Source organism: Poeciliopsis prolifica, unplaced genomic scaffold (genome assembly GCF_027474105.1).
Source record: "Poeciliopsis prolifica strain line A6 unplaced genomic scaffold, Auburn_PproV2 SCAFFOLD006, whole genome shotgun sequence".
NCBI classification, from domain to species: domain Eukaryota; kingdom Metazoa; phylum Chordata; class Actinopteri; order Cyprinodontiformes; family Poeciliidae; genus Poeciliopsis; species Poeciliopsis prolifica.
Genome location: NW_026562381.1, coordinates 12983067 through 13010591, shown reverse-complemented (window position 1 = coordinate 13010591; position 27525 = coordinate 12983067). Strand labels below are relative to the sequence as shown.

At 41.4% G+C, this 27525-nt stretch overlaps 2 protein-coding genes across 5 annotated transcripts in view; one reads left to right on the top strand and one right to left on the bottom strand.

Moving 5' to 3' along the window:
* LOC129360348 (39S ribosomal protein L11, mitochondrial-like) overlaps window positions 1–27525 on the bottom strand; it is an 83158-nt gene that overhangs the window by 5792 nt on the left and 49841 nt on the right. For all 3 annotated transcript variants that reach the window (XM_055030520.1, XM_055030519.1, XM_055030518.1), the window contains exon 3: window positions 2691–2786. In XM_055030520.1, the coding sequence (XP_054886495.1) occupies window positions 2691–2786 (96 nt within the window). The remainder of the gene's footprint in view (window positions 1–2690; window positions 2787–27525) is intronic.
* On the top strand, window positions 14015–27356 carry LOC129360342 (transmembrane protein 121-like). 2 transcript variants are annotated; one of them, XR_008606018.1, is made up of 3 exons: window positions 14015–14630; window positions 20470–21813; window positions 24664–27356. XR_008606018.1 is itself a non-coding variant. In XM_055030512.1 (2 exons), the coding sequence occupies exon 2, from the start codon at window positions 20472–20474 to the stop codon at window positions 21525–21527; it is 1056 nt and encodes a 351-aa protein (XP_054886487.1). In that variant the 5' UTR covers window positions 14015–14630; window positions 20470–20471; the 3' UTR covers window positions 21528–21905. The 2 variants fall into 2 exon arrangements, 1 of the variants encoding a protein (XP_054886487.1); XM_055030512.1 differs by lacking the exon at window positions 24664–27356 and having other exon boundaries at window positions 20470–21905.

Below are 27525 nucleotides of genomic sequence, written 5' to 3'. Positions count from 1 at the left end.
CTGACTGGTTTGTATTGCAATGAATACTGTACGGATACTGAAGATATGGCTGGAATTGTAATTCTCTTTGCTTTAGCAAAAATTGTGTGGTTTTTGTTTTTCTCAGTCCTCAAATGGCTTAAGAGCAGATGAACAGTATCTGAACGGCATGTCTCTAAGAAATACTTCTGATACAGAATTTAAAGGTCCTTTTGTTTTAAAAGATGTGTTTTTACAGATTTATTACAGTATGAGACAGATACAGTGAAAGGACTGATCTCTTCCACCTGTTCCCTGAGCTATTATTGCCGTCTGAAGAAATGCAGCCAAAACCAATCAATCAGAGCCAAGAGGAGGGTCTTAGCGCTGCCAATCAACCTTATGTACCCATTGCTAAATGTGACAATGTTGGTAACATTTTATCATTACAGGAAAACCGTTTATCCGCTGGGATTGGTGGCTTTAGCAGAGTCACCAGCGCCACACGGAGGGTGATTGACAACACTAAGACCCGCCTCCCAGTTCTGATTGGTTGTTTGCAGTTTGCACTGGGAGAAGACAGAGGAGATACATTTTTCACAGATTTTCTGTCTCATACCAAACTGTTATGACATGGTAACAGTTTGTAAAATAAATTTTTTCACAAAAGTTACATACTGCAGCTTTATTCATCATCCTTCAGTGGATACTTCCTTATACACCAGCTTTCAGATGATTTGAAATGACCTTGATGGAGCTTAAATATTTTCTGCTCTGCTTCTGTACGTGGGAAAACCTGCAAAGCAGCTTTAAATAAGTCAGGAAAAGTATTGATTAAAGAGTGATAACCAGAAAGTGTGGCTCGTTGAAAGAAAAACGTATTAGCATTATTTTTGCTCACAACTTAAAAAGAAAACGCTAGTTTCTCATGCAGAGGCATCCATTTACCGTCACCGCTCCTGGTGATATTTATCTGTTAACCTTGTTCATATTTGTGATGAACTCAGCCGCCTGTTAACTGATGACTACTGTTACATCTTCATCAGTCTCACAGCAACAAGGGTCTTTAAACAGGAATGTACCTCGAACTTCTCAGTCTTTATTAAACCGAAGAAGAGCAACTGCTGAACAAACCGTCTGCAGACTGAGAGAAGGACAATGCAGCTCCCTCTGTTGGCACAGCCGCAGTTGATTCAATATTTATTTATGCATTGTGATGTGTCACAGTGATCTTTTATTGCCAGCTGAAACGTTGGAGCACAGCATACAGATGAGCAGCTCAAATTCAGTCTGAAGGGTAAAAATCACCAGAAAGTGTGGAGTGTATCAAAAAAAGTATTCACACCCCCGGGACTTTATACTGTTTGTCACAATAAAACCACAAAATATCTTGTAATTTCTTTAAATTACATCATTATGCGAGATGATCTGTGAACTTGCAAATTTGCTGAGTTGCATCTCCACTGTATTTCTACTTGTTTGAAAAGTGTAAATTGGAGAAACTGCTTACATATATGTGAATGTTGAGGAACACATGTATGGATTGTGAACCATGGTGTACATCTACAAATCTCTACAGATCTTTGCTTTTTGACACTAATTGAGCTATACCTCTTGTATCTACGATGCCCATAATGCAGCGCCATGCTGCTGTCGCTTAAACAGAAAGAGACTGAAGAGGAGAAAAGTAGAACAGCTCAAGTGGAAACTATGGATAAAAAATTAAGTCCACATCACCAGTTTGGCAGCATTTTGGATATTTGAAATAAATAAATGAATCAGTAGTTTTTACGTATAAAATTATTGTGATGCGTTTTCAGCCATACCAACCAACCCTCAAATATATTGCAATAAATGCACAATCATTTACAAATTAGGTCATTTTATAATTTTCTTCAGCCTAAAGCCACATTTTACAGGTTCTCATTAGTGAAAAAATAAAAATCATGAGTCCTTTCCATTACAATTCATAAATGAAGATCATTTTCAGTTTATCTCTTCGATAAAACTCAACAAAACACGCTGAAAATGTGAGGAGTGGCATAAAGTTTTGCATAGCCATCTCCATCTGTTGCCTGTGGCTTCAGATTTCTTATTTAACACACAGAAATGTTCGGCTCCATCTGCCCAAACTGCTCATTTGTCCTTTAAAGCGATCTGCTGGAAGCCGCTGACGCGCCGCAGCTGAAATGCAGCAGTAAAACGAACACATCTATAATAAACACAGCATGCAGAGCAGCAACTCCCACCAGCAGATGGCACTAATGTGTAAGCCCCTGCTGTGCTGGCTGAGCTGTTGCTGGATATTGCGTCGGAGACTAAATTCATGCCTTTTAAAGGATTAGGCTCACCCCCCCCCCTTTTCAGCACAAATCTCATTATAACTCACATTCAGCCGACTGGCAGGACACAACTCCTGATTTGAAACAACACACAAAGTGAGGAGGAGGTATGACGAGTCAAAACAATATCTGCTGGAGTAAAATGCAAACTAACACCCATTTTCTGAGTAAGTCCCCTCTCCTCCGTGTGTTTAATGCCTCTTGACTCCAAGCTCCTCTGGGCATTGTTGCTTCATTAATGAATGCAAATAGAAAGGCTTACTTCAGTGGTGGAGTATGAATAATGGAGGCACTCCAGTGATGCTATGCAGCTTGCAGTGGGATTAACCCCATTTGAGGGAGGGATGGGTGTTAAGAGAGAAGGGTCAGAGATGGGTTGAAGAAACGCACCTTGACGTGGATCTTGATGGGAAGTGGGATGCCTTCTTTCAGCTCTTTGGTTTTCTCATTGAAGTCCTTGCAGAACTGCCCGATGGGGATCCCTTTCTGCATTTTATAGAAAAAAAAGAGAGATAAACGTGAAAAAACGATGAACGGCTGCATTTAAAATGCATGAGCTCACAGATCATCCAGCTGAATATCCATCAGAATACAGATGGCACAACAGCTGTCAGTCAATCTGTCAAACGCTCGACTATATCCACATGGGATGAAACGATTAATCGGATTCAAAGCGATTAATTGTCAACTAATTTAGTAATCGATTAATCATAATCTGGAGTATATAGACTGAAAAAAAACATTCACCGCAGTTATTCAGTCAAAACTGTACAAATATATTTCGATTTTCTACTTAGGATAAAAACACTTTCCCCAATAAATATGTTTTATCCAAAACTCCAGTGAAACCGCGTTAGCTTTGCCTGTGGCTTCACTAAAACGAATGCTATATGATGGCATTTAGGGAAAAAAATTTTTCTTTTCTTGTCTAAAAATAGAATTGAATAACTTATTTTTATTTGCATCCTTTAATTAATTTAAAATATTGCATAGAAAAAACAAAGACGCTAAATGAAAAATCAGTTGCATGTGCCAATTTTTTTTATCCAATTATTGATTAATCGTCAGAATAATCAATGGAATAATTGATTACTTTTGGGTGTTTACTTGATATTTGCTACATTTTCAGCTGCTGCGGCTCTCTTTCTCACTGCACTGTGTCAAATGAACCAAACCTTTTGAAAAACCTGTTCACCTCCTGACCTGTGGGGGCACTGCAACAAAAACTACTGAAGGAAAAACATGAAAACCTATAAACAAGCATCAGATTTTTGCAGTTGTAGGATTTTTCTTCTGTGTTTGGTGAAAGACCACAAGTGGTTTTTCTCGCTAGCGCTAGACTCTTCTGTTTGTTTTGGTTGTATGTATCCAGAATGCCTTGCGCTGTAGTCCACTTCCTGTTTCCAGAGCAGCCTCCGGTGGGCTTGTCATTCGCATTGCGCATTTGAACCGCACCAGAGTTCACTTCAATCAAACATAAACCAAGGTTCGTAGGCAGACCAGGGTTCGTTTTTTTTTTTTTTAGTCGACATCAGAGTTTGATTGTGCGTTCACACGTCACCAAATGAACTGGACTTTCTAGACAAACAAACTGGAATCAAATTAAAGCAGAGTAAGAGTGCATTCACAGCAACCCTATTTAGTTTGCTTTAATCAACTTCTTGTTCTTATACCTAGAAAATCCAGTTCATTTGGCGAGGTGTGAATGTGCAATCAGACTAATGTGAACGGACTCTGGTTCACCTACAAACCTTGGCCCGGTTGAAGTGAACTCAACCGATATGCGGTTCAAATGCATATCCTAACATCATGCATACCAGAGACTGCTCCAAAAGCAGGAAGTGGATGAAATCGCTTGGCATTCTGGGTCAATAGCGCTAAAAGGAATGTGCCAGTCAAGAACTCGCAGAAGAAATGGTTCATGCTTTTTGTTTTGTTTTTTACCAAAGACAAAATCCTACAACCGCTAAAATTTGATGCTACTCCATTTTTATTTACGTTTTGTGAAGAGAAAGTTGTGTTCAGAGGCTTCTTCTGAGGCTTTTGTGTCGTTTCTTTCTTTCCAGGTGCAGCGCCATCACAGGTGAGGAGGGGAACAGGTTTTCCAATTAGTTTGGATCCTTTGAAACAACAGAAACCCAACAGTTGAAAACTTCACAAATTTTGCAATTTTGATCCCCAATCAACCAAGTCTACTGGACTATCAGGTGTGGGAACACCCTGAAGTAATCATTAGTGGCAAGCCTGAACCATTCATGTGCGCGGTCCAGGAAGTGAGTCCAGGCCGTGCTGTGGAGCGGCCCGGAGCCAGAGCGACCCGGTGATGAACGAGCTTCCATTTTCCTGGCTCCTGCAAGGCCAACTGGAGCGAAAGCAAAATGGATGGGTGACATTAAGTCAACACCCGGCCAACGCTGCGTTTCTCTTCGCAGCTGAAATCGGGGGAAAGACTAATAAAAAATCAAATTAATGCAACTGAATTTTAAGCTGACCTTCACCTGCCATCTTTCCCCAAAGGCAACACGCTGATTGAAGTGTTCATTTTAGAAATGAGGGGGAAAAAGGGGAAAGATGTTTTTTATTCAGAGTTTAATGGAGTTGTGAGCCTCTGCTGCTCCACAACAGAGCAGAACCCACTTTAATAATGACTCTGATGAAAAGTCAGTCACCCTGAGACATCCGTCAATGACAGGCTGGGTAAAGACATTTATACGAAGCTAACGGAGCGGCAACTTTTCCGAACATCATCTCTCCACTAAAGGTTCCCGGAAGCACCTGATGAATGCAAATCAGTCGCTGCATCTCTGTCACTTTATTAGCGCCTAAAATGTGCCGCGTTTCCCACTCACTTCTCTTTGCAAACACAACAAAGTGATGTTAAAATAACAAGCAGGTTGGCTTTTTTAGAGGTTTGGGGGTAGATTAGAAGATCATAAAGGAAGAATGAAACACACCCTCGTCCCTGGAGTCCTCAGGCTTTACCTTCCCCCCCCTTCCTACTAATTAATCGTAATCCCATGTGACAAGCTTCTCCCCCTCTCATAAAACAACACAGGAAAGGTAAACAAGGAGGGATGGAGCGGTACAGGAAAGTCTAATTAAATATGGATTAATATAAAGGCTGTGATGTTGGGCATGAGTCAAAGCAAACCCTCGGGCTCTGCCTTGCACGTTCAGCACCCACTCCTTCCCCTCTGTTCACCCCCTGTCGAATAATGACTCTCCAACAGACTCAGACAGGCTTTCACTCGCCACACAAAGCCATGAAAAAAGGCCAGGAGATAAAGCCTGACACCTCTAAAACGTGCTTCAGCGCAGGCAGTAGTGGGGAGAACGCTAAAGATAGAGAGGCACGGTCTGTCAAAGCAAAAATACATGAAAAGAAGCAAAGAGTCACGGACATGACCCACCAGAGAGATGATTAGAATGCAATAAGCTCATTAAGAAAAGTACAGATGCATCTGTCTGCGTCCATCTGTTCCTGCATTTAACATCTGTATCTCCTAGTTCTACAATAAAGCAACTGGAAGCAGATCTTGACCCGATTTAGATGACTTGACTCGAGGTTTCTCTTTGCTATCAAGGATCTTATCTGGCGGAGTCTGAGCTCAGATTCAACACTGTAAAAACCCAAAACCTTAAGTATGTTTTTGATCTAGTTTCCTCTGCAAAAACATTTTCAATAAGACAAAACTAATTACAAGTACATTTTCAGCAAAATATGGGAGCTTATTTTACGTCATTAATTCCTTAATATTGATGAAAAATAACTAGTTCCATTCTCAGATTATTTCACTTATGACAAGACATTTCCACATGTTTTAAGTGAAATAATCTGCCAATGGAAAAAGTTAATTTCTCTCTGAACTGTTCACAAAAAGTTGGGAGGATTGAATTGTTGAAAATGTTCTCATTCAACAAAGACATAAGTTTTTTTTGCTAGAACAAAATGGCCAAACCAACTTGTTAGCTTCTTGAGTTAATCTGAAGGAAGATTTGAACACTGTGACGCCGTGACTTTCTCCAGCTGAACAGAAACAAAACAGGAGTTATTGTCTTTGGATGCACAGAGGAACAATCTAGAATCAACACACAGCTTCAGTCTGCAAATACAAATACTACTGAATATTCTGAGACACATAAACACAATTATAAAGTCGGTCTTCTATCACCTAAAAATGACTTTCAGGATTAGAGGAGTCACTTTTTCTCCCAGTGCTAACGAGAAGCAACCAATCAGAGCCAGAAGGCGGGTCTTAGCGCTGTCAATCACAATCTCGTGTGAAGCTGCTCCTCCTCCTTTCACTTCTTTCTTGCTCTTTGCTCCTCTGCTGCTAGCATATGATACTGTTAATGCTAAGGCTAGTTAGCATGACACGGTTTCATAGAAACATTAAGTTGGTTCTGGCATTAGCACATTTCACAGGGCGGACATGAGGTTGATTGTCAGCGCTAAATCTTTCTGATCAGAATTCATTGTGATGTTTAGTAAAATTTATTATTAGGTCAGAAATTTCAAAAATGGAATTTGAAACAAGAATTTAAATTATTCGAAAGCAAAATAGTATTTATTTTAACTTGATATTGTTAAAATATTAGAGAAATGAAAGGGCAGTTTTATTATCTGTAAATTGCAAAGATAAGTTAGAACTCCCAATTTGAGATTAATGAGCTATCAGAACTTAAAAAGCTAAATTAGACATCTTGTTTCTTGTTAAATCGACTTCGTAAACTTTAATTTCTGAGTTAAAACCGAAACAATCATCTTGTTGACTTAAATTGCATTTTCAAGGCAGCAGATGAGCCTTCATTTTCAAGTTAAATGTTTTACAGAGCGCCTCTGAAAGCTGGTAGACATCTTAGTCACACGGTTCAATAAGTTACCTGCAGTAATCTGTGGTACTGAAGCCGGTCTGTCCTGCAGGCTTTGAACGCAGCACGGATTTGGCATGTCATGAAAGCCTGGTTGATGGTTGGCTCCTCCGGCTCCACATGACATTTATCAGTGAGAAGAGATCAGGAACGGCAACATCCATGCGCCGGCCAAATTGCGAACCCCGCTCACCGCATCTGAGCATCTAATCATCCACAGGCTCAAGCTGCCGGATAAAACCTCGTTTCTCAACCGTGTCTGATTAGGAGCTCTCCAGAATAAAATGGCTGCAGCCCTTGAACCGCGGCGCAGGCCTTCCACGCCGCTGCCCGTGGACAAGGACGTCTTCAAAGCCCTTTGAGATCCTGGGCGGCGGGATTAGACACTAATCTAAGACGATATTTCCTCGCTGTCAAATGCGGAGTTGAGTAATTGCGATTCGAAACCAGCGCGGCGGAATGAGTTTTATTACTCGTAATTATGGGAGCAATTAGACATCCGCAATTAAAATGTGAGGAGTTTCCGTTTGATTCGACCCTTTTGCTGCTGCTGTCTTTCCTGACACTCCGTCCCTGTTAATGTGATTGGCCTTTCAGCTTCACTAACTCTTTTTAACGAGATGTGGCGCTGGCGTGGAAGTGGGGAAAGAGACAGCGGAGGTGTATGGAGGCTGTCAAGAGCGACTGTGGTCAGTATTTGAACAGTGGGACGCAGAGTCCTCATGAATACGGGCCAGAGCGCTGCGATGTTTATGCATGAACGCTTCGTCCTTGTTTTCTTCTGATGAGACGCTTTAGAGGAGATGTGAGCTGCTGACGGCGGGGAAACTCACCGTCTTCTTCTCTTCCTCATTTGGTGTCACATCGAGACGTTCATGAATCATGATGCCAAACAAAATGATTCACTGAGGGTCAAACGGTTCCAAACCAACTTTAACAAATGGCTGAATCTCCTTCAGGACTTCAGGCCCCGAGCATCACACTGCCACCGCCGTGTTTCTCTGCAGGTATTTGATTTTGCTGCAGTGATTAATTTTATGAAACATGGCCAAATCAAAGAAGGAAGGAAGGACAGAAGAAAGAAGAAAAGAATGGGTGGATGAAAACAAGAACGGCTGGATGTAAGAAATAAAGGACATGAGAAAATATAATCAGGTGAAAAAGAAAGAAAGGACAAAGAAAGGAGTTGAAAAAAGGATGATGGATGACAGAAAGAAAGGAGGAAAGGAAGCATGAAAGGATTAAAGAAAGAAAGGACAAGAGACAGGATGAAAAGCCGAAAAAAGGAACGACAAAAAGAAGGAAGAATGAAAGAAAGAACAAAGGAAAGTAAAATGGATGAAAGAAAGGATGAACAAAGCAGGCAAAATGCTAAAAAGAAAGAATGGATAAAAGAAGAGATGAAAGAAAGAATGAAATGATGGATGGATGGCAGAAATAAAAAGAGAAAGAAAAAAGGAATGGAAAAAAGGCTGGATTAAAGAAATAAAGGACAAAGGAAAGATCACAGAACAAAGAGAAAAGAAAGGAAGGATGAAAAGGAGGAGAAAGAAAAGGGCAAAAGAAAAAAAAGGACAGAAAGTTGCAGCAACAGGCCGATCAAATATGAAGATAAAGTGTGGGGGTAAAAGCCGAGGCAGGCAGCAGGATGAATTGCCCCTGGCCTTGGAGGGCAGCAGGATTAATTGCCCCAGGCAGTCGGCATGGAGGTCTGCGATGGCGACGGAGGTGTTGGAGTGAAGAAGAGGTGGAGGGAGGCGAGGTTAATTAAACCCTTTAGTGTGAACCGCTCTCATTCATTACCTTCATTAACTCGTTCATTTAATCTGCGGCGCCGTTTTGTCACGCGCTTCCCGCCGCGGCGGATCCGGTCTCACGCCAAAACCCTTCGGCTTCAGGGGGCCGAGTTAACTAGGATACCAAAAACTACAAAACATCGTTTAAAGAGACACACGCAGCTGAACTCTGAGCTTTACAGGGTGGATTTAAAAACAGGAAATAGAGACGATTTTCAGAGTGAAATAAAAGAGCAAATAGAAACTAAAACAGCTAAACCGCTTTTTAAAATTTAGCCTTGATATTAAATATTTAATAATCTGAATTCTTAAAGTATGAAAAAACAGATATTTGTAAAAAAGGGAAACATTTTTACTAAACAAACACTTTGAGGAATTTCAGTGTGAAGCTGCAGATGTTTAATTTAGACAAAAAAAGGAAAGAAAAGAAAAAGGAAGGGAGGAATAAAGGATGGAGGCAACAGGGAGAAAGAAAGGAGGGAAAGAACAAAAGGAAGAAAGGATGGATCCAAGAAAGAGAACAAATAAAAAGATGAATAAAATAATGGATGCTTTCATCCATTCTTTTGGAAGAAAGAAAGGACAAAGGGGAGAAAGAAAGAAAAAAGAACAAATATTTGGAAGAAAGCAAGAAAAAAACAAGGAACAAACGAAAAATGGACAAATGCAAGGATGGAATAAAGAAAATGGACCAAATGTCAAAAGGAAGAAAGAAAGGACAAAAGAAGAAAGGAACAAATGGAAGGATGACAGGAAAGACGACGGTGGAAAACAAAAGCGATTTTGAAAAGAGCCGGTCAAATCAGTGGAAAGTCAGCGGAGCAAAAACAAATCTGGGATTTGTATTTAGAACAAAAACCAGGTAAGCCTCTCATTCATCGGGGGTTTCTATTGTTGCTCTAAATAGACACAACCTGCCCGCTCTGCTTGCACCTGGCACCAGAAGAAGAAGAAGAATCAGCCTTTTGAGGGCCGGGTGAAAGCAGAGCGAGCGGCGAACAAAATGGATCGCACAACTACAAAACATCCCATTTTCAACTCCATTAGCCCTCCCTCACAGACGCCACACTGTTGTGCTTTTTGCCACTTCACATGATTAATCACGTGCAGCGGCTGAACTGCAGGCAGCGTAGATGAATGTAGGAAGAAATAACACATCGACACACACACACACACACACACACACACACACACACACACACACACACACACACACACACACACACACACACACACACACACACACACACACACACACACACACACACACACACACACACACAGGTGAGGGGGAGTCAAAGAGACCTGCTGACATCTGGTTTGAGTCTGTCATGGAAACTGCTCAGAGTATTTATGGAGCAGCAGGGAGATTTTTATCTTCAAGAGCAAAAACCTCAAACATTTTGTTTGACGTCTGCCTGCAGATTTCTTATTTTCTAAGAATGTTGGATGGATCCACTGCAAAAACACAACAGGTACAAAATTTAGTCTAGCTGGTGTGAACATCTTAAATGGGCGTATTATGTTTTTAATCCACATTGTGTCATTTTTTTTGTTAGCATTGAGCATCGCTCTCTCTTCAGCCTGAGTTGTTGACAAAAGCCAAGTGCTAACAGCAAAACGTCCAATTTTCAAGTTGGGCCCAGGGGGATTTCACTGATTCATGACAATGCCCGGGTTTTCATCGTTTATCGCATCATAAAACAATCATTGCATGTGTAAATTTTTTTGCACAAGCTGAAAACATTTGATCTTTTCCACATTTCCAACACATTATGACCACAAACTTCAGTGTTTTTTTATTTTATTTAAGGTGTAACTAACCCGAATCGGTATCAAACGATATTAAACCTCAGATATCAGTATCGGTATCGAAAGTGAATAAATGAATCAATGCATCTTCGATTCAGCTGGTAGAGACTTTTAGCTGCAATTCTGGCAAAAGGTGGTTTTATAAAGGATACCATGTTGGAGAAAAAATACAAAATACATACAAATATGTGAAAATGTTCAATTTGTGTGAATTCTTTTCCAGTTCTGGTTGTGTCTGTACATATGAAGGTTTAATAAACAGGTGTTTTAATATAACTCTTCCCCTCATTTAAGGCTTTTTGTTGTAGCTAAAGACAAACAAGAAATGCACCAAAACTTGAAGATTCTGGGAACAAAATGTTTCCATGCTTCTCTGCTGCAAAGGAAACAGCTATAACAGTTACATTTCAGGCTCTGCTGTCAATCACACATCACATAAAACTAAAGGTTGCTCAAATGCACTTCTGCTACAAACCAAAGAGGATTTCTGTCTCTCGCTGTTTGTCCCCTTTCTGCAGATTCTCGTGTGGCTCTGTTTATTGATTACACAGAACAAGCCTCTCAAACTCCTTCTCTCTGCTGGAGGCGAGCTGCTCTAGGCTTCATTATCAGCTACCTGCAGAACTGTTGGCAATCAGCTTGAATTATGGGCAACACAAGAGCCAGATTTTGACAAGGAAGATTAATGTTTGGAGTTAAAATCAGGCGACATCTCTGGTTGAGGCCTCTCGTCGTGATAAGTTGGAGTAAGAGCAGGAAAATGACTCCTGCGTGTTTGTGGAGGTCACTGCGTGTTGCACGGCAGTGACAGCAGACTGTAACCTCATGCGTCCTTCCAAACTTCCCCCTATCATGTCCGAGGCAGAAAGTGATGAGTGCACAGTACTGTGGACAGCCGGGCCGCCTGGCTGCCCACTCGTCTATTCTCCAGCTTTTATTTTTTTTCCTCTGTGAAAGTGAGCCAGTGAGCAAGTGACCTTCAACCACACCCAGTGGGAAGAAGAAAAGACAAGAAGGGAAAGGAGATGAAGCAGCATGGATAGAAAAAAAGAGAAGACGACTTGAAAAGCACATACGCTATTATAAAAAAAAAAAAACACTGGAGTGAGGAAAATGGAAAATCTCTCCTCTCTTGGAAGCCATCGGAGCGGGGAGCTGAATCTGACAAGAAAGATGACTCTCCATCGCTCTTCTCTCCAGTCTGATTAAACCTCTCACTCCACAATAAACCCAACAGTCTGCAAGCCTCAGAAATGAGCAGAGCTGAGGACCTGAGCCTCGGCTAAAAATGTTAAAACCTTGAGGCTACGGCGATGCTATGACGTTCAAAATGTGTCTGACAAAGGAACCGAAATTGAATTCTTGAAGACGTAATGAGCCAGACGTTTCCAAAGATTCATTTTTCCCAACAAAATCTGTCTGTGAAAATTCCCAATCCTCCTCTTTGAACACGCACAAAGCCGCCAAACAGAAGTTAATCTATAACAGAAGGATAATTTCCTCGTGTGACGAAGGCAGTGAGCAGACAGAAGGAAGGCTAATTAAAGTTGTAACATCTGCTTTTGGAGCTCTAACTCTGTCTGCAGGGCAGAAACATCTTTCGCTCCACTTCCGCTGCGTCTCCTTTAAGCGATGATGGGTAAAATAAGCTTTCTGCAGAAAAACAAAAAACGGTTCTGAGAGCAGTGACGGTTTTTGACATGGGTCATGTCCAAACCTCCCGTCTGTCAGCAGGAGAAACCAGGTCGCCGGAAGAATAGGAATCCATAATGTTTGTTGAAACTCTTATTTACAAGCCTAGTTCATTAAATGCCAGAAAAGCAAATGTAATCTGAAACTGGCATTTAAAGGTGACCTATTATGCATCCTTGAACAGGTTAGGATGGCTTTATGGGCGACGCAACACATGTTTATTACATTTTTGTGCACAAAATCATAGATAATGAGGTTTTAGTCTATTTTAAGACCTTTCAGAATGAGCTTTTTTCAGGTGTCTTACCACTTTAAGTCCAAATAAAGGAGGGTGGGAGGTCCTGGCCACGCCCCCAACTCATACGTAAAAATGGCTGCCAACAGATAAACAACCATGCAACTGTACATCTTTGAAAAGCATTAGTAGAGCCTCCTGTACAACCAACAACAATTCTGCAAGTAGTTTTTGGATGGTAAGTCAACAACAAAACATTTGTCTTTTCCAGCAGCCATTGTACGGCACATTCAGTGGTAAAACCAAACAAGGGTTATTAGGTAGCGGCGCAGAGTGACTTAACAATCAGGAGCTTTTTGAAATGGCTCGTTTTCGAGACACCAAGAGCATAAACTTATTGCCAAAAAATGGCTGTTTTTTATTTTTTAGCCCAAATGCCAACCAGTAGCATTTGTTAGCCACCTGTAGCATTGGGTGCAATGTGCCAATCAAAACTATACCCAGATATTTAAAATATTTTATTTACTCGCTTCTAAAACAAAATATGTGAAGAAATCAATCTCCTCTGGATTCTTCCAGTCCTAATTGGAAACAACTAATCAGAGCCAGGAGGCAGGTTTTAGCGCTGTCAATCACTCTCCGTGTGGTGCTCCTGTACATTCCCCTTTTGCTCTCTGCTACACTGCTGCTTGCATAGTCTGAATATTAAGGCTATTTGGCTTAACCACACATGACGGCAGATAAACAGTTTTGCTGTAACAGCAAGTTGTTTTTCCACCAGTAACTTATTTAGCAGCATGTAGATGAGGTTGATTGACAGCGTTAATCAACCTGATACTCCTGGCTCTGATTGGTTGGTTTTAGTTCGGAGTGGTGAATTTCTTCTGAGAGCAAAAGGAGCTTGATCTTTGAACAGATTATGTGTCTCATATCACAACATTGTGACACTTTTAACAAATACGTAAAAAAATATAATAATAATCAAAATTTCATACCGCAAATTTAAATGTTCATACAAAGATATTAAAAATGCAACAAAATATAAATAAATAATAATAAGAAAAACATTTTCTGTCCCAGTTTTTTCTTTGCAACTGGAATTAATTTTAAAACAAAAATCTAATTTTTTTAATTTCAATGAGAAACTCAGTTACCATCAACATGCACGGCTTGCTCCCCATTCACGCAGGAGCCGCTCTGCTTTCATTATTTCACTGCAAGACGCTGCTCTGAAATATTCCTCCATTCCTGCTGAACTTTCCACAGCTGAGGAAGAGGAGGAGGAGAAGGAGGAGGAGGAACTGAAGGAGGGTGGGAGGTCTGAGCTTTGAGCACGTAGCCTGCTTACAAATCACCACGACCAAAACTCAGCGTGCGGGAGTTCGCCTCGCACCTTGCAGATTTCCGTCGCTCCAACGCAGATGAGGATGATGCTGCTGCTGCTGATGAAGCTCCACTTCTGAGCGACTTCCAGTCCGCTCCGCACAGCCGGAGCAGCGGGAGCAGCAGGAGCCTTCCTCCCTCCTCCTCCTCCCTTTTCTCCTCCCCCGCTGCTAAGTCAAAAGATTAACAGACCCCCACACTGCAGGGAGGCGACAGCATTCGCAGATCCGGATCCAGATCGAGCCTCTGCAGGGAAAAAAACCCCAAACCCGGAGCGTATAGAACCGAGCCGAACCGGGAAGGAAGACATCTGCGCTGAAAACGAGGGGAAATGTTAGAACTATGATACGAGTTTTTGTTCTTAATTCCTCAGCAGCTTCATCGCGGGGCTTCTCGGTGGAGCTTCACCCGGACAGTGACACTTTTATCGGCTCATCATCGACACTGAAGGAGGGAGGGGGGATCCACTTATTGGCCACCCGACTGCGCTTCTAAATCACGCCAGGACGATTGAGCCCAAGTGCAATACGAATGGTTTGGGTAACTACAACCTCACTTTTCTCTAATTTATTTACAGTTATTATGTTCGTTTTTATAACATGTTGTAAAACTCAAAGCTGCAAGGCGGCTAATGAGGGGGAAATGTGACTCTAAAACATCTGTTGATGTGGATTTGGGTCTGGAGGGAGGATTTATTGAGCTCTATTAAATTATTAGCTGTCTCGATGCCCTTGATGCTCCTCAGCCACCTGTGGTTGCTGAATTGTGCAATTTGGGGACGCCGAGCGGTGGCTGTTTATGGAGATAAACTGCAGGTGCAGACAAATGAATCTTGGCTCCAACATGGCTCTTTCTGTCCACTCGGGAGTCACCAGATATTAATAGAAAATGACTGAAAGTGGGGAAACCGGAGCATCGCTTCATCTCTGTCAGAGATTTTAGTTGCTTTCTGGATGATTACTTGAACAATGCAACACAGAGAGACAACACAAGGTTGATGAAACTGGTTCTTAGTGCTACCTGCGAGCGCACAGTAACTCATGCTTACTGTGAAATGGGCTGCCTCACCTTGTCAACAGCCGTGTCACTTCCCAGACAGCAAGAATGATGAATTTGGTCATTACCGATGAGCCCGGCTGGACAGGAGGGTTGTCAAACCTGCCTCTCAGTCAGAGCAGAATAAATTACACCGCGCAGACATGGGAGGGGAGCAAAAACACAAACAGATCTCCAGATTTCCAGGGTGAGGATTTGCAGGTGGAATAACTTAGCAGCAAATAGAAGCTGTGAACTTCTCCGCACCCACACCTCCCTCCAGGCTGGGCTTGTTCCCCGAGAAAACACAAGACACATTTAAAATTCCAATATCCACTCAATTGGCCGCCAGGAAATTCATTCAGGTTTCAGGGGATGATAATCAACCCGCTGAGAGACAAAAGGTGTCATATCCAATGAGAGGTTTCCGATCCGTCCTCCTTTACCGTCACTCTAGATCATTAGAAAAGCCCAGCCTTTGATTTCCTTCTGTAATAATCCCAACTTCTTCAATATCAACATTTTAAAAGATTATGCTTCCAAACTTGCTGAAATTTTTATCAATACCTCCTTTCAAATGTTCTCTGAATGACGTCCAGGTCAACTAGAGTGTTTTCCTCAACATGAGCCAAAATAATCACTCAAGTTTGTAAGCCACATTTCAGCAATGAGGCGGCTCAAAGTGCTTTACCTCATAAAAACAAACGTTTCTTAGTCAACAATTGAGAAATCAGTAAAGAAAACATTACATTCTGCAAACTGCCACCATTAAAATCATCAATACACGTCAAATATTTTGGTCAATGTTCCAGTTATTATGGACCTGAGAGGTCTGGAAGGTTGATAGAACATAAAGCCTCCAGACGTTTCCCTCGCTGAAAAGACAGAACGTGTCAAAAGTTTGAAGAAATTTCTAAAACTAAAAACAGCTGCATCTCCATTTTGTTACGATTTTTGACATTTTGAATTAATTGACACACTGCAATTTAGAAAAACTGTTTTTTAATAAAGTTTTGTTGCTATGATGCGGTATTTATTGTGCAAAACTGCAATGGAAACACTTTTTTCACATCAAGCGAGTCACAATCAATAACTGGACGTTACCACTGGCAGAAACCATGAAGAAGAAGACAGGAAGTAGCTGCAGGATGTTTGTTCATGTTTGACTTAATTGTTTTGTATTTAATGGAAACCGCAAAAAAATTGTTTTCGTTTTTTTTTTCTACATCAAACTGAAAGTTTTGCAGACATTTGCAATGAAAACGCAGCTGGGAAGTGAATGTTTTCAAACCACAATTTGAAAGCTTAGAGTTACACATCTTAAACAGCTGAGCTGAGGCAAGCAGTCCCAGATCCGACGGACAGTTTTCAGCCCAAACAAAACATAAAACAACAACAACAAAAAAACAAAACAAACAACAAAAAAAAAAAACTATATATATATATATATAATATATATATATATATATATATATATATATATTATATATATATATATATATATATATATATATATATATATGTATATATATACACATAAAGAAACTTTGCATTAAATCTTATATGTCCTGTATGTCACTGACCGGATTTACAGATGTTTCAATCCTCAATTCAAAATGTCCTGGTTGTCCTTCATTGTACTCTGACCAGAACCAGATCCGATTGGCACTGCTAAGGACGTCACTCTGGGAGCAGCAGACTAGTTTTATTTTTTTCTTGTGTCTTTTTGAGTCATAAAGTTGCAGATTTCTGTTTTACTACTACATAGTGGCATTTAATTAACAAATGACTCTTAATCACTGATGATGTCATTTTTGACAGTTTATACTAATTTAAAAACAAATTAAATGAAATAAGTGCAAACAGACTGCTTTTTATGAAAATGTAAAGGTTTTGTGGCGACTATTTTTCCACCAAATGTTATGAAAAGCAACTCACTTTTATAACAATTGGAGGTAACATAGTTATTTGATTGTGTGATTAAATAACCCTGCTTTAAATACAGTTTTGGATCATCTTCCAGCAGGAAGACGTGTAAAGTTTTGGTTTCCATCACCTTAAAACTTAATATTTAATACAGAAGAGTTTTTTTCCCCTTCTGTTTCAGTGTCACTTTTTAAAGTTGCATTAAAGTTTCATAAACCTTCTGAATGTGTTCAAAAAGAAAAAAACACCATATTTTTTCTTTGCAAACCGAATCAACAGGGTTCAGGATATTTTCCCTAATCTGCAGAACATTTTTACTTTTTTCCAGTGAAATGCAGAAGCATCTCTTCTCGTTTCAGTCCTCAGTAACAATAAAGGTAGTAATTCATCACTGAAGCATCCACATGAATAAATATAACATTGCTATAGATGTATTAATCAGTGATGTTATTATAGCAGCTGTTTGAATAATAATTTCTCTGTTTTAGATTACAACTGTTCCATCACGTTTTTGCATAAATACTGTGATGCCACGAGAATCTCAAAGATGAATTTGGATTAATTCAGGCCAGGCTCGTTCAAGTGGATGGAAGTCACTTTCACTTCTTCATCACCTCCTCTTCCCTTGAGCTTATTTATGAACTATCACCATCATGCAGTAACACTTTATTAGCCATGCAGACAGCCCAGAAGGCCTATTAATCTTTCACTTACAGCTTTCCTAATCCACACATGCACCAATGTGTAAAACTCTCGGTTTTTCCTCCCAGCGGGGGGATCTTCTGTCGTCTTCAATGACTCAGGAAGGACAGGAAGGCGGCGGAGCGCTTTGGAGTTAGGGATGCGATGTGTCTTCCATCAGCAAGATATCAATACACGTTTTTCACTGGCAGACTGACAATCTGCAGCTCGATCAACTGTTAGGGCACGACTGAAACCGGTAATGATTTCATATGACAATGCGATCGATCCGCTGAGGGGTTGACACTGAACAGAGAAAGCGAACCGCGCTGCTGCGCTTTTCTCTCTTTTTTTTTTACACCAAACACAACAGAGAGAGAGACACCGGTCCTGTAAAGTCAATGATCATTTCTCACTCCCACAGATCGATGCTGTTTTTTATTCCGTCGGTGGTTGATGCACATTATGAGCTGTTGCAAAATTGCAGGATGAACCCTCCCTGTTCAGCCGCATTGGCATTGTCTCCGTGCAGTCACCCCGGCAGTGTACACAAAGCCACAAGACGAGCGCGTCTCCAAACAAATAGCAAGTTATCAATATTCATCTGAAGCGAGATGGGGGATTTGGAATGATTAAAGTCTGCAGCGCGGTATGAGAATAAACACGGCAGACTATTGAGGCAAAGAAAAAGCTTTGACAGGGCACCTAGCTCCCCCTGAATGTGATTAATTAATAATGAATGAGCTGAGCATTGAAAAAGAAACAAGTAGAAACTTGTGGAGAAATCTGCAAATCAAAAAGAAGCAATCTTGGGTCCTTTATGGGAAATGAAGGGTATTTAATTCAAAGAACAGTGGAGGAAAGACATAAAATAAACAGTTTAATAGGCCTCCCAGCTTGAGTCACCAGAGTGTGTTGCTCTGGCCAAAGATGAAGGGCGCTCACTGCTTCTCCTCTGCAGCTAACGTCTTTAACCATAGCAACAGGCATCAAAGTAGTTTACAGTTGGTTGAGAAATAATGCCGGAAAATAATCACGTCGTGTGCTGCACATTTGTCACTTTTACTGGAAAACAGATAGCTCAGCAGAGATGGAAGTAAGTAAAACTTTAATCGCACCTTTAACAGAAAACCACACAATGCTTTACATAAAGCAATAAGATGCAAAACCACAGAAAATATAAAACCGCAGAAATAAAACACAATAAAACTGAAACGAAAAGCCAATTTGAACAAATGGGCGTCTGAAAAAATGAGAATTCTGAATTGATCAGCTCCGAAATCTGAGCATAGTGATGGACTCTGACCTGGACCTTCAGAAACACCTAACGACGGTTATAAAGTCAGTCTTCTACCGATTAAACATTACTTCCAGAATTAGAGGACTAATGTCTCAACAAGATCTACAGAAACTCATCCATGCGTTTATCTTTAGTCACATTGATTACCACAACAGTTTCTTCACAAAAAAAAAACAAAAAAAAGTCCTCCAGCTGCAGCAGATCCAGAACGCTGCTGCTGGCGTTCTGACTAAAACCAGGAAGATAGAGCACATGACACCAGTTCTAACGTCCTTCACTGGCTCCCTGTAGCTCAGAGAATAGACTTTAAGACACTGTTGTTAGTTTATAAATCACTGAACCGTTTAGCGCCATAACGCATTAACGATCTGCCGTTGTTAAAGCAACCTTCCAGACCTCTCAGGTCTTCTGGAAAAGCAGCATTCAGCTTATATGCACCACAAATCTGGAACAAACGTCCTGAAAACTGCAGAACTATCAAAAACAGAGTTCCTCCAAATCAGGACCGACTCTCGCCTGGTTAGAGTTGCTTTTAAATAATCAATGAAAAGTTCACCAACATTTCTGACGTGTAGCGACGATTTTGATGATGCCACTCATCATCAAAATGTAATGTTTGTTAGTTTCTCAATAGTTCTCATGTGACGACTGACTTCCACTGAACTTTGTAACTGACAGCCACCTCAGCAGGCTATATTTACAGTAGTACTTAGTGCCCAACTAGCTAAGCTACTGTAGCTTTTATCTGCTAGCTAACACAGACATGTAGCCCACATGTTTACGACATATACTTCCTCTGCCAGTCACCAGAACATTGTTTTTCACATGAAGAGTTTGTACAAAGCCGTTTAAATATTGATTGTATCCCTGTAGCTCCTCCATTTGTGCTTACTAAGAAGTAAACTATGGCATAGTTTGATGCAGGAAGCTGCTCGTCCCATTGACATATTTTTTTTGTACGTCTCATACGGGTCGATCCCCACAGCAGCCATCTTGCTCATTTTCTCTCACACATTGGTCAATAGTGTCCACAGATTAGTTTCTTTTTGTTGGTCTGCTATTCATTATGCATGCACTTCAAATCAATTCAATTCAAAAATACTTCATTGATCCCAAAGGGAAACTAAACGTTGTTGTAACTCCTTAATTCAAAATCTTCAGAGTGACTGCATATGGTGATGGTTGTTGGCAGGAAAGATCTCTTGTAGCAGTCTGGATTACTATGAATCTGAAGAAGCCTCTGACTGAAGATACTGAAGAGAGCTGGCTCCTGAGGAGGACGGTCAGGTTGTCCATATTGAGATGCCTACTAAGATGGCGCAGAATCGCTTCCTGTTCAGACCAGTGGGAACTATGGCTTGTATGACTTTGTGTTTTTATGATGTAAAGAAATGAGCTACACCAGTAAACGTGCCATCTGTCCTGCCTCTGTTCCAGGCATGGTGCCCACGCCCCAGGTGTGCGTATCAACCCTGGTCACGGTGAGCACGATGGCGGTGGTGGACCTCTATCTGCTGGAGCAGAGCATGCTGGGAGCTCGCGGCATGTCTGGACCCAGCGTGTGGCAGTACGTGACGGTGCTGTTGGGAGACGCCTGCTTCCTGCTCGCCCTGCGCTTCGTCTCGGCCGGCGTGGTTTCCGAGGCGCAGTCGTCGCGCCGCGGTTTCGCCAACGCCTTGTGGTTCCTCTTCCTGTCGCTGCTGCAGCTGAAGCTCTTCTTCGTCTGCCACAACTACAGGCAGGAGCGGCGGCCGCCCGACCCGCTGGCCAGGAAGACGCTGACGCTGCTGCTGTCCATCTGCCTGCCCTCCCTGTTCCTCATCCTCACCGGCGCTGATCATATGACTCCTCAGCGCAGGAAGCAGGAAGTCCGGAGCCGGCTCCTGTGGGTCGTCGTCGACCTCCTGGACGTTCTGGACCTGCAGGCGGGGCTTTGGGAAGCCCAGGGCGGGTCTGGAGGCGTGGTTGAGCAGAGGCTGCCGATCTGGGCGGAAGGCCTGGTCTTCTTCTACTGCTACGCGCTTTTGCTGCTGCTGCCGTGCGTGGCGCTAACGGAGCTGGGCGCCACCGGGCTGCCCGGGCAGAGGGGCCCCCGCCGGGAGGCTCTGTACCCCTGGCTCAGCTTGGTCACCATCAACATTTTCACCCTGGCTCTTCGGGGAACCGGCATGCTGTGGTACAGAGACTCCCGCGTGTCGACTGTGTTTCTAGGGAAAAACTTATTGGCGCTGGCCGTGAAGCTCAGCTCAGCATGGGAGAGACACAAGCAGGAGCGCGGCGCTTCAGGAGCCGGAACCGCGCCTGGATCGGAACCAGAAGCTTCCACCGCGCCGCCGAGCCAGAACTCAGAGCAGGACGAGGGCCAGGCTCAGGGGAAAGCTCCTCCTGCTCATTTCCACACACTAACACGCTCACAAAGCCACACTCTGTCCCACGTCAGCCTGGAGCCGACGGCGACCCCTCTGGGCCCGTCTTTTATCTCCCATGAACTGTAGAGAATCACACCCAACATGCATGCATGCAAATACTGTATGTGCGCACACAGAGACGTTACAAACCCTCCAGCAGACCAGAGCCGGCGTCGCCTCCCAGCAGATAACAGCGGCGGGCAAAACGTGAAGCTGTGGAAATGCATTTGGCACGCTCGTCTGTTCGTGCATTACATCGCGCTGGGAGCAACTTGAAATGCATTGTTGTGATTTGTGGGAGTGCATTTTTAGAGTCAACACTGTGAACAGCACTGCCAGACTGTAAAGCGTATTGTAGAGATGTTGAAGCCTAGTGAGTACTCTCTGTTGTATAATGGAGGCTTAACTGCCTTACCTCTCTGTTTGTTGTCCTCTTTCCTCTCGACAAATATATTTTTAAACTTATTTCTACTTCTTGTTAAATATCCGTTAGTAACAAAGTTGAATTTTTACGGTTTTTTGGAGTAACTGGATCATTAGTTGCCAAAATCTGTGCTGTGACCTTTCAAAACGCATCTTCTGTCATTCCACATTAGAAAGATTGAATACAGAGACGAGGTGATGCTTCATTTTTCTTTTCCTTCGGTACCAAAGAGGCGAGATTGAACATCTAAAAGAAGAAACTCCCACTGTACCCTTCTGCACTGTGGTTCATTGTTTTAGTGTAAAGTTTAACCCAGGAGATGTTTACCTGGTTAGGTAATTAAATTTTGTGAATGGGCCCATTAGGAACATATTTACTGGGAACAGCCTGTGTTCAATACTTATTTTCCCCAGTCATTGATGAGATCTGAGCGAGTCAGCTGATCCAGAAACTCTTCATCACTTTGAAGTTTCTGGATACGTCTTACTGGACGAAAACCCCCGGGCCGACCCAGAACCCATCTCCCTTCTGGCCCAGAAATGCTCCAGAACCCCCTATGGGCTTATTACCACCACAAGAAGTGGGAAGGAATGCTGGATGGAAGTACAAACTTTTACTTTTAGCAATCGTGTCTTATTTTAGCGAATCTTAGAACTTCTAGAATGCAAACCGCAAAACCAAAAAGTTTAACCAAGTATTTTTGATCCAGCTTCCTGTGCAAATATTTTATTACGTTTGAAATGAGACAAACGGGTAACTCTTCATTTGAAGGGGTTTGGAATAGACTGACGTGTTATGAACATGAAGGAGTCTTCATGAATGTTTAGGACTGCAGTCATCACCTGTCATTCAGTAAATTAAGCCACTTTTAATGAAACCTTTAGTGTGACATTACATTAAAAGTGTCATTATTTACCGAATGACGCTTCACGACAATCACAAACATTCATGAAGATTCCTTCAGGTTCATTACATGTCAGCTTTTTTGAACAACCTTTCAAATAAAGTATTACTGACAAAACCAACCCAGAAGTAACTTTTCAGAAAGTATAGAAGCTTGATTTAGAGCAATAATTCCTTCATATTGGTGAAAAAGCACTAGTTTTACCTTGTCTGGCTTGAAGTGCTAGTACTTTTTAATCTATATCAAAGTATAATTTAGGGGGAGAGTGACAGCAGTTTTGTGGACAGTTATTGATTACCGATATTTAAAAAGCCCGATCTACTGATTTTGTCTGATACTGATTTTGTTTTGCCTGAAATGCTGTTAAATGTAGCAAGAAAGTTGCGGAGTTGGTAACAGTGGGGTGACGATTGTTAACCGTAAACGTTGAGGCATGACCTGGTGGGACTAAAAGAGGACAGTGATTGATTTCTAGACCTTTCAAAATCGGTGAATAAGATCGGCTTCAAATGCAAATATTGCCCGATCAAAATTAACTAAAACGGGGCCGATTTTTCCGTGCACATCTAAAGTGGAACTTGTACTTGTCATCAACGATAAACTACTACTGACTTAAAACAAGCTGCTAAATATCAGAACAAGAAAATGTAAAATTTTTTATACTTAAATAGAGAACAAGTCTTTAGCCTTTAATCTCAATGCCACTGATTTATTTTGGTCATGTCGAGAAACTTTCAAACTCTTCTGAATGCTGACCTTTATTTCAGCATTAAGGGAAAAAGTCAAGTAACTTACACACATGAACTGGCAGGTGATTGGGCTAAAAAAAGGAAAGAAAAACAAGAAATCGATAAAACCTCCAGTTTTGTCACGTTTCTACCAGGCTTGTCACACGGCCAGAATAAAGAGGTGAAATTAAACACGTTCAACCTTTTCCTGAAGATGTATGTGACTGGTTTTCAGCATCAAAATCACTTCTTTTTAAAGGATTTGGTCACTTTTTGATTAATACAAAACAACAAATAAAATATAAACATAATGGTACAACAACAGGAAGTTTGTCAAGTTATCTGAAAGGCTTCCTGGCCTCGTCTATCAGTCAGTGAGTGTGACATCAGATCATGGTGTCCATTTAACCCACCATTGGGTTCGTTGCTCCAGAAAAAGGGAAGATTAAATGAAATCACTTCCAGTTCCTCCTCTCTGGATAAAACTTTGGAGGAACCAGGAGTTATTTAGTTCAGGCAAAATCTGAAGCTGCATCTTTGCTGTGATTTGCATAATAAGTCAGAGACCCTGAAGTGATTTTAGCTCAAAAGTTTACTCTCACAAAAAGACTTGAGTAAAAGACCTAAATTGTGTTGAATTTCTTTAAAAATCTTAATGACTGAATGATTATTTTTTCAGATGTTTCAAGGGACATTCAGAAACCATCCATCTGCTTTGGTTTGTCCATTTCAACGTCCTTAAAAACACAAAGTGGGTCAGAAAGCAGCCAAAGTCTAATGAAAACATGTAAGACTTCAGAACCACCTTAAAACATGACAAGGAAGTCCGGCTCCTTCAAAACAAGAAATAAGTAGTGGAAATATTATCCTAACTCATTTAACTCTGACTTTAAATAGAAAAACTAAGATGTCAGAATGAAAGATGCGTCTCTCAGTCTGTTTGCACGTCAAGCAGAACCCGAAACACACAAAACGCCGGTATTTTACTACGCTGTTTACAGGAATTGAGTAATCCCTTTACTGTTTTTTTAAAACCACGTTTGATGTGATTTGTACTTAACGCAGAGGCTGTCAGTCATTTTTAAAAACAAAAGTAGAAAAAAAAACTTGCTTGTTGGAGCTTCTGATCTCTGAAGATGAAAGTTTTGGTTTCATTTTTTATTTCAGGAGTGATGGAGCCTTTCATCTGTAAATGTATCGAGACGTTGGGCGTCACAGGGTTGACATCTGCTGCTGTACGGTTAAGTGCCTTGTTTCCTCATGGAGCGACGAGAGGCACACCCGTTCGGTGCACCATGTGGAACTGGGTCAAAAACTGTGAGCCGGGTTCTGATGCACATTCAGAGTGAAAACTAGTAAACAAAGTGTCTCATATCCACCGGATGCTGACACTTCATTTGGGTTTGTGATGAATAAATACTGGGTTTAAAGCTAAAGCTGCGTTACAGATTTGTTCTGATTTTGTTAACGAATCATTAAAAACATTGGCAAATCATCAATTATCTGATTAATCACATTTTTCAAACAGCTTTGGTAGGGCTGGAGACATTCACTGAGCACATTGTCTGTAGAGGCTTTGTCCCTGATGTATCTATGGATCTTAGTTGTTTCGTCCTGGACAGTGGTTCTCACACTCACTAGCCCTCTGCCTCCTTCCTTGCGGCTCGTGTTCAGCCTCAGGGTGCTGGTTTTGGGGTGGAACCCTCCATGCATTGTTAGTAGTTTTCTAGTCTTAATATCTGGAATATCTTTTAGTCTGTAGCTTGGAAACAAATATCAACATCCAACAGAACAAAACTGATCCATCCTATTTTATTTGCTTTAGATCACTTTTATTTCAAAATGATTTCTAACTGCGAGCCAAAACTAAACACGAAGAGAATTCATTCAACTTCTATGCACCACAAATCTGGAACAAACTTCCAGAAAACTGAAAAACAGCGGAAACGCTGAGTTCCATTAAAGAAAGGCTAAAACCACCTGTTTAGTGTTGCTTTTGAACCATAATTAATGAAACATTGATCAACATATTTGATGTTTATTGATGATTTTAATGATGGCACTCGACAAAATGTAATGTTTGGCAACTGATTTTCTCAATTGTTGCTTTTATTCACTATTTTTTTATGATGTAAAGCACTTCGAACTGCCTTGTTGCGGAAATGTATTGATTTATTGATAAACTCCACAATAATGACAGAAAATATGCCAGAAGGTTACATACATGTATGATTCAGGTCAAACTTTCACCAGCTTCTCGCGGGAGTTAAATAAATTAAACCAGAATCTAAAAACTGCATTTTGATCTCAGTTAAGAAGAAATCTGTATAATTTGTTGCACCATAAAAGTCCAGCAGGAGCGGCAGGAAGTTTTCAGATGTGACTGAGTGAAATCAGGCGAAAAGCCGTCGTTTATCACGCCGGCGGCCCAGATCTTCTGGCTCAGAGGATCCGTCTGTCTTTAACGCCTCAGAAGGTGATGAGGGCCGTGTTTTAAGGGCAGCAGTAAAAGCGGGCCATCTTTTCTTTTTATGAATGCACCTGCTGCTCTCTTTTCTCAGCTTTCACAGCTTTTAATTGAAAGCGAGGCCTTTTTTTGTTGAACAGGAAGTGCTCATTTTAAAGCTTGATTTCAGAGGACGCATTAAGACTAATGCAGGCTCTGTTCATTTAGAGTCACTGCGGGGACGTTGACTCCGGATCAGGGAGAAGCCTCAGAGGGACAACCAACCTGGCAGACAGCATGCAGCCTCTGTCTTTCATCTCTCCCCCTCCTTTGTTCGCTCTACATTTCAAACACATGCACTCCGCATGCAGTCCCTGTTGGGCAACTTCTCATATTTCTATTACACTAAAAGCACCGGCTGCAAGGGCAGCAGCCGCGGAAAATGACTGCCTCCTAGAATTTGTTACACCTGTTAAGCTGCAGATACGATGCTCAGCATTTTCCTCTCACTCTCATGAGTTGCTCTTCAAGAAAAGCCACTTCTGTTTGCTTTCTTCTCTCCCTCCTCCTTATTATCCATTGTGCTAATTATTCCAAAAGCTGTCAGTTCCTCCTTTTGTCTCCGGTTCGCTCTTTTTATTTCTCTCGTTTGTTTAAATTTGCCCTGCAGCCGACAGGGAGTCTACCTCTCTGCACTTCCCTGTCAGGGGTGGTTAGTCAGAGCCAGGGAGAAAAAATGAGAAGAAGAGGATGGCTAAGATTAAAGGGCTGGGGCAGCTGCCCGAAGCAGAATGGCTCTCCACTGCCATTTATCTGCTGCTTCCTTCGTGTATTTAGAGCTGGAGCACAGAGCCACGACACAGCATCCTGATAACAATGACGTTTCCAACGAGAGGAGCCTTTAAACAAACATACGGCTTCGTTCTGCTTCGCTGAGTCCTTCCTGACGAAGCGCATCACCTCATTACTCCGATGCATATGAGCTCAAACGCACCTATCTGCACAGAGAGGCCACATTTAACGGACAGATGTCTAAATCATTCATCTCGCCGTCAGCACCACTGCTTTGGGAAGAAAACTTCAAAGAAAAACTCTAAGAGAAGAGATGATGCAAAAGAATCTGATATGCAACGCAATACTGCGGGCGAACGAATACTAATGCAGGTCTCAGACGGAGCGGTGACATTTACCGTAGGGACCAATGAAAAAAAAAAACGTGCAATAAATTTCTATAGTTGTTTCACCAACCTGAAGTTGTTTAAAGGTTTTGATCTCTGAGAATTTAATTCACAAAGAAGATTTTTTTTTTTACAGAAAGTCAAATGAAAGATGAAGGATTACGTTCCCAACTTCCACAAGAGTTAACATCGATGTAAACACTAATACAGATTGTATTTTAAGTGTAACTAGATTATTCCGACGCATCACCAGATAAAATCTCTGAAAAGTCATAAGTGAAACTTGTTAAACTATTTTAGAAACTTTAAATCCCTAAAGCTTGATTATGTAATTTTTATTTAATATATATGTTTTTAAATATTTGTTTTGATTACTAAAAATCACACTCTGAAATCCTTCTTTTA

What these genes read in the sequence shown, in the direction of transcription:
- LOC129360342 (XM_055030512.1), top strand. Translation starts at nt 20,472, where the DNA reads ATGGTGCCCACGCCCCAGGTGTGCGTATCAACCCTGGTCACGGTGAGC.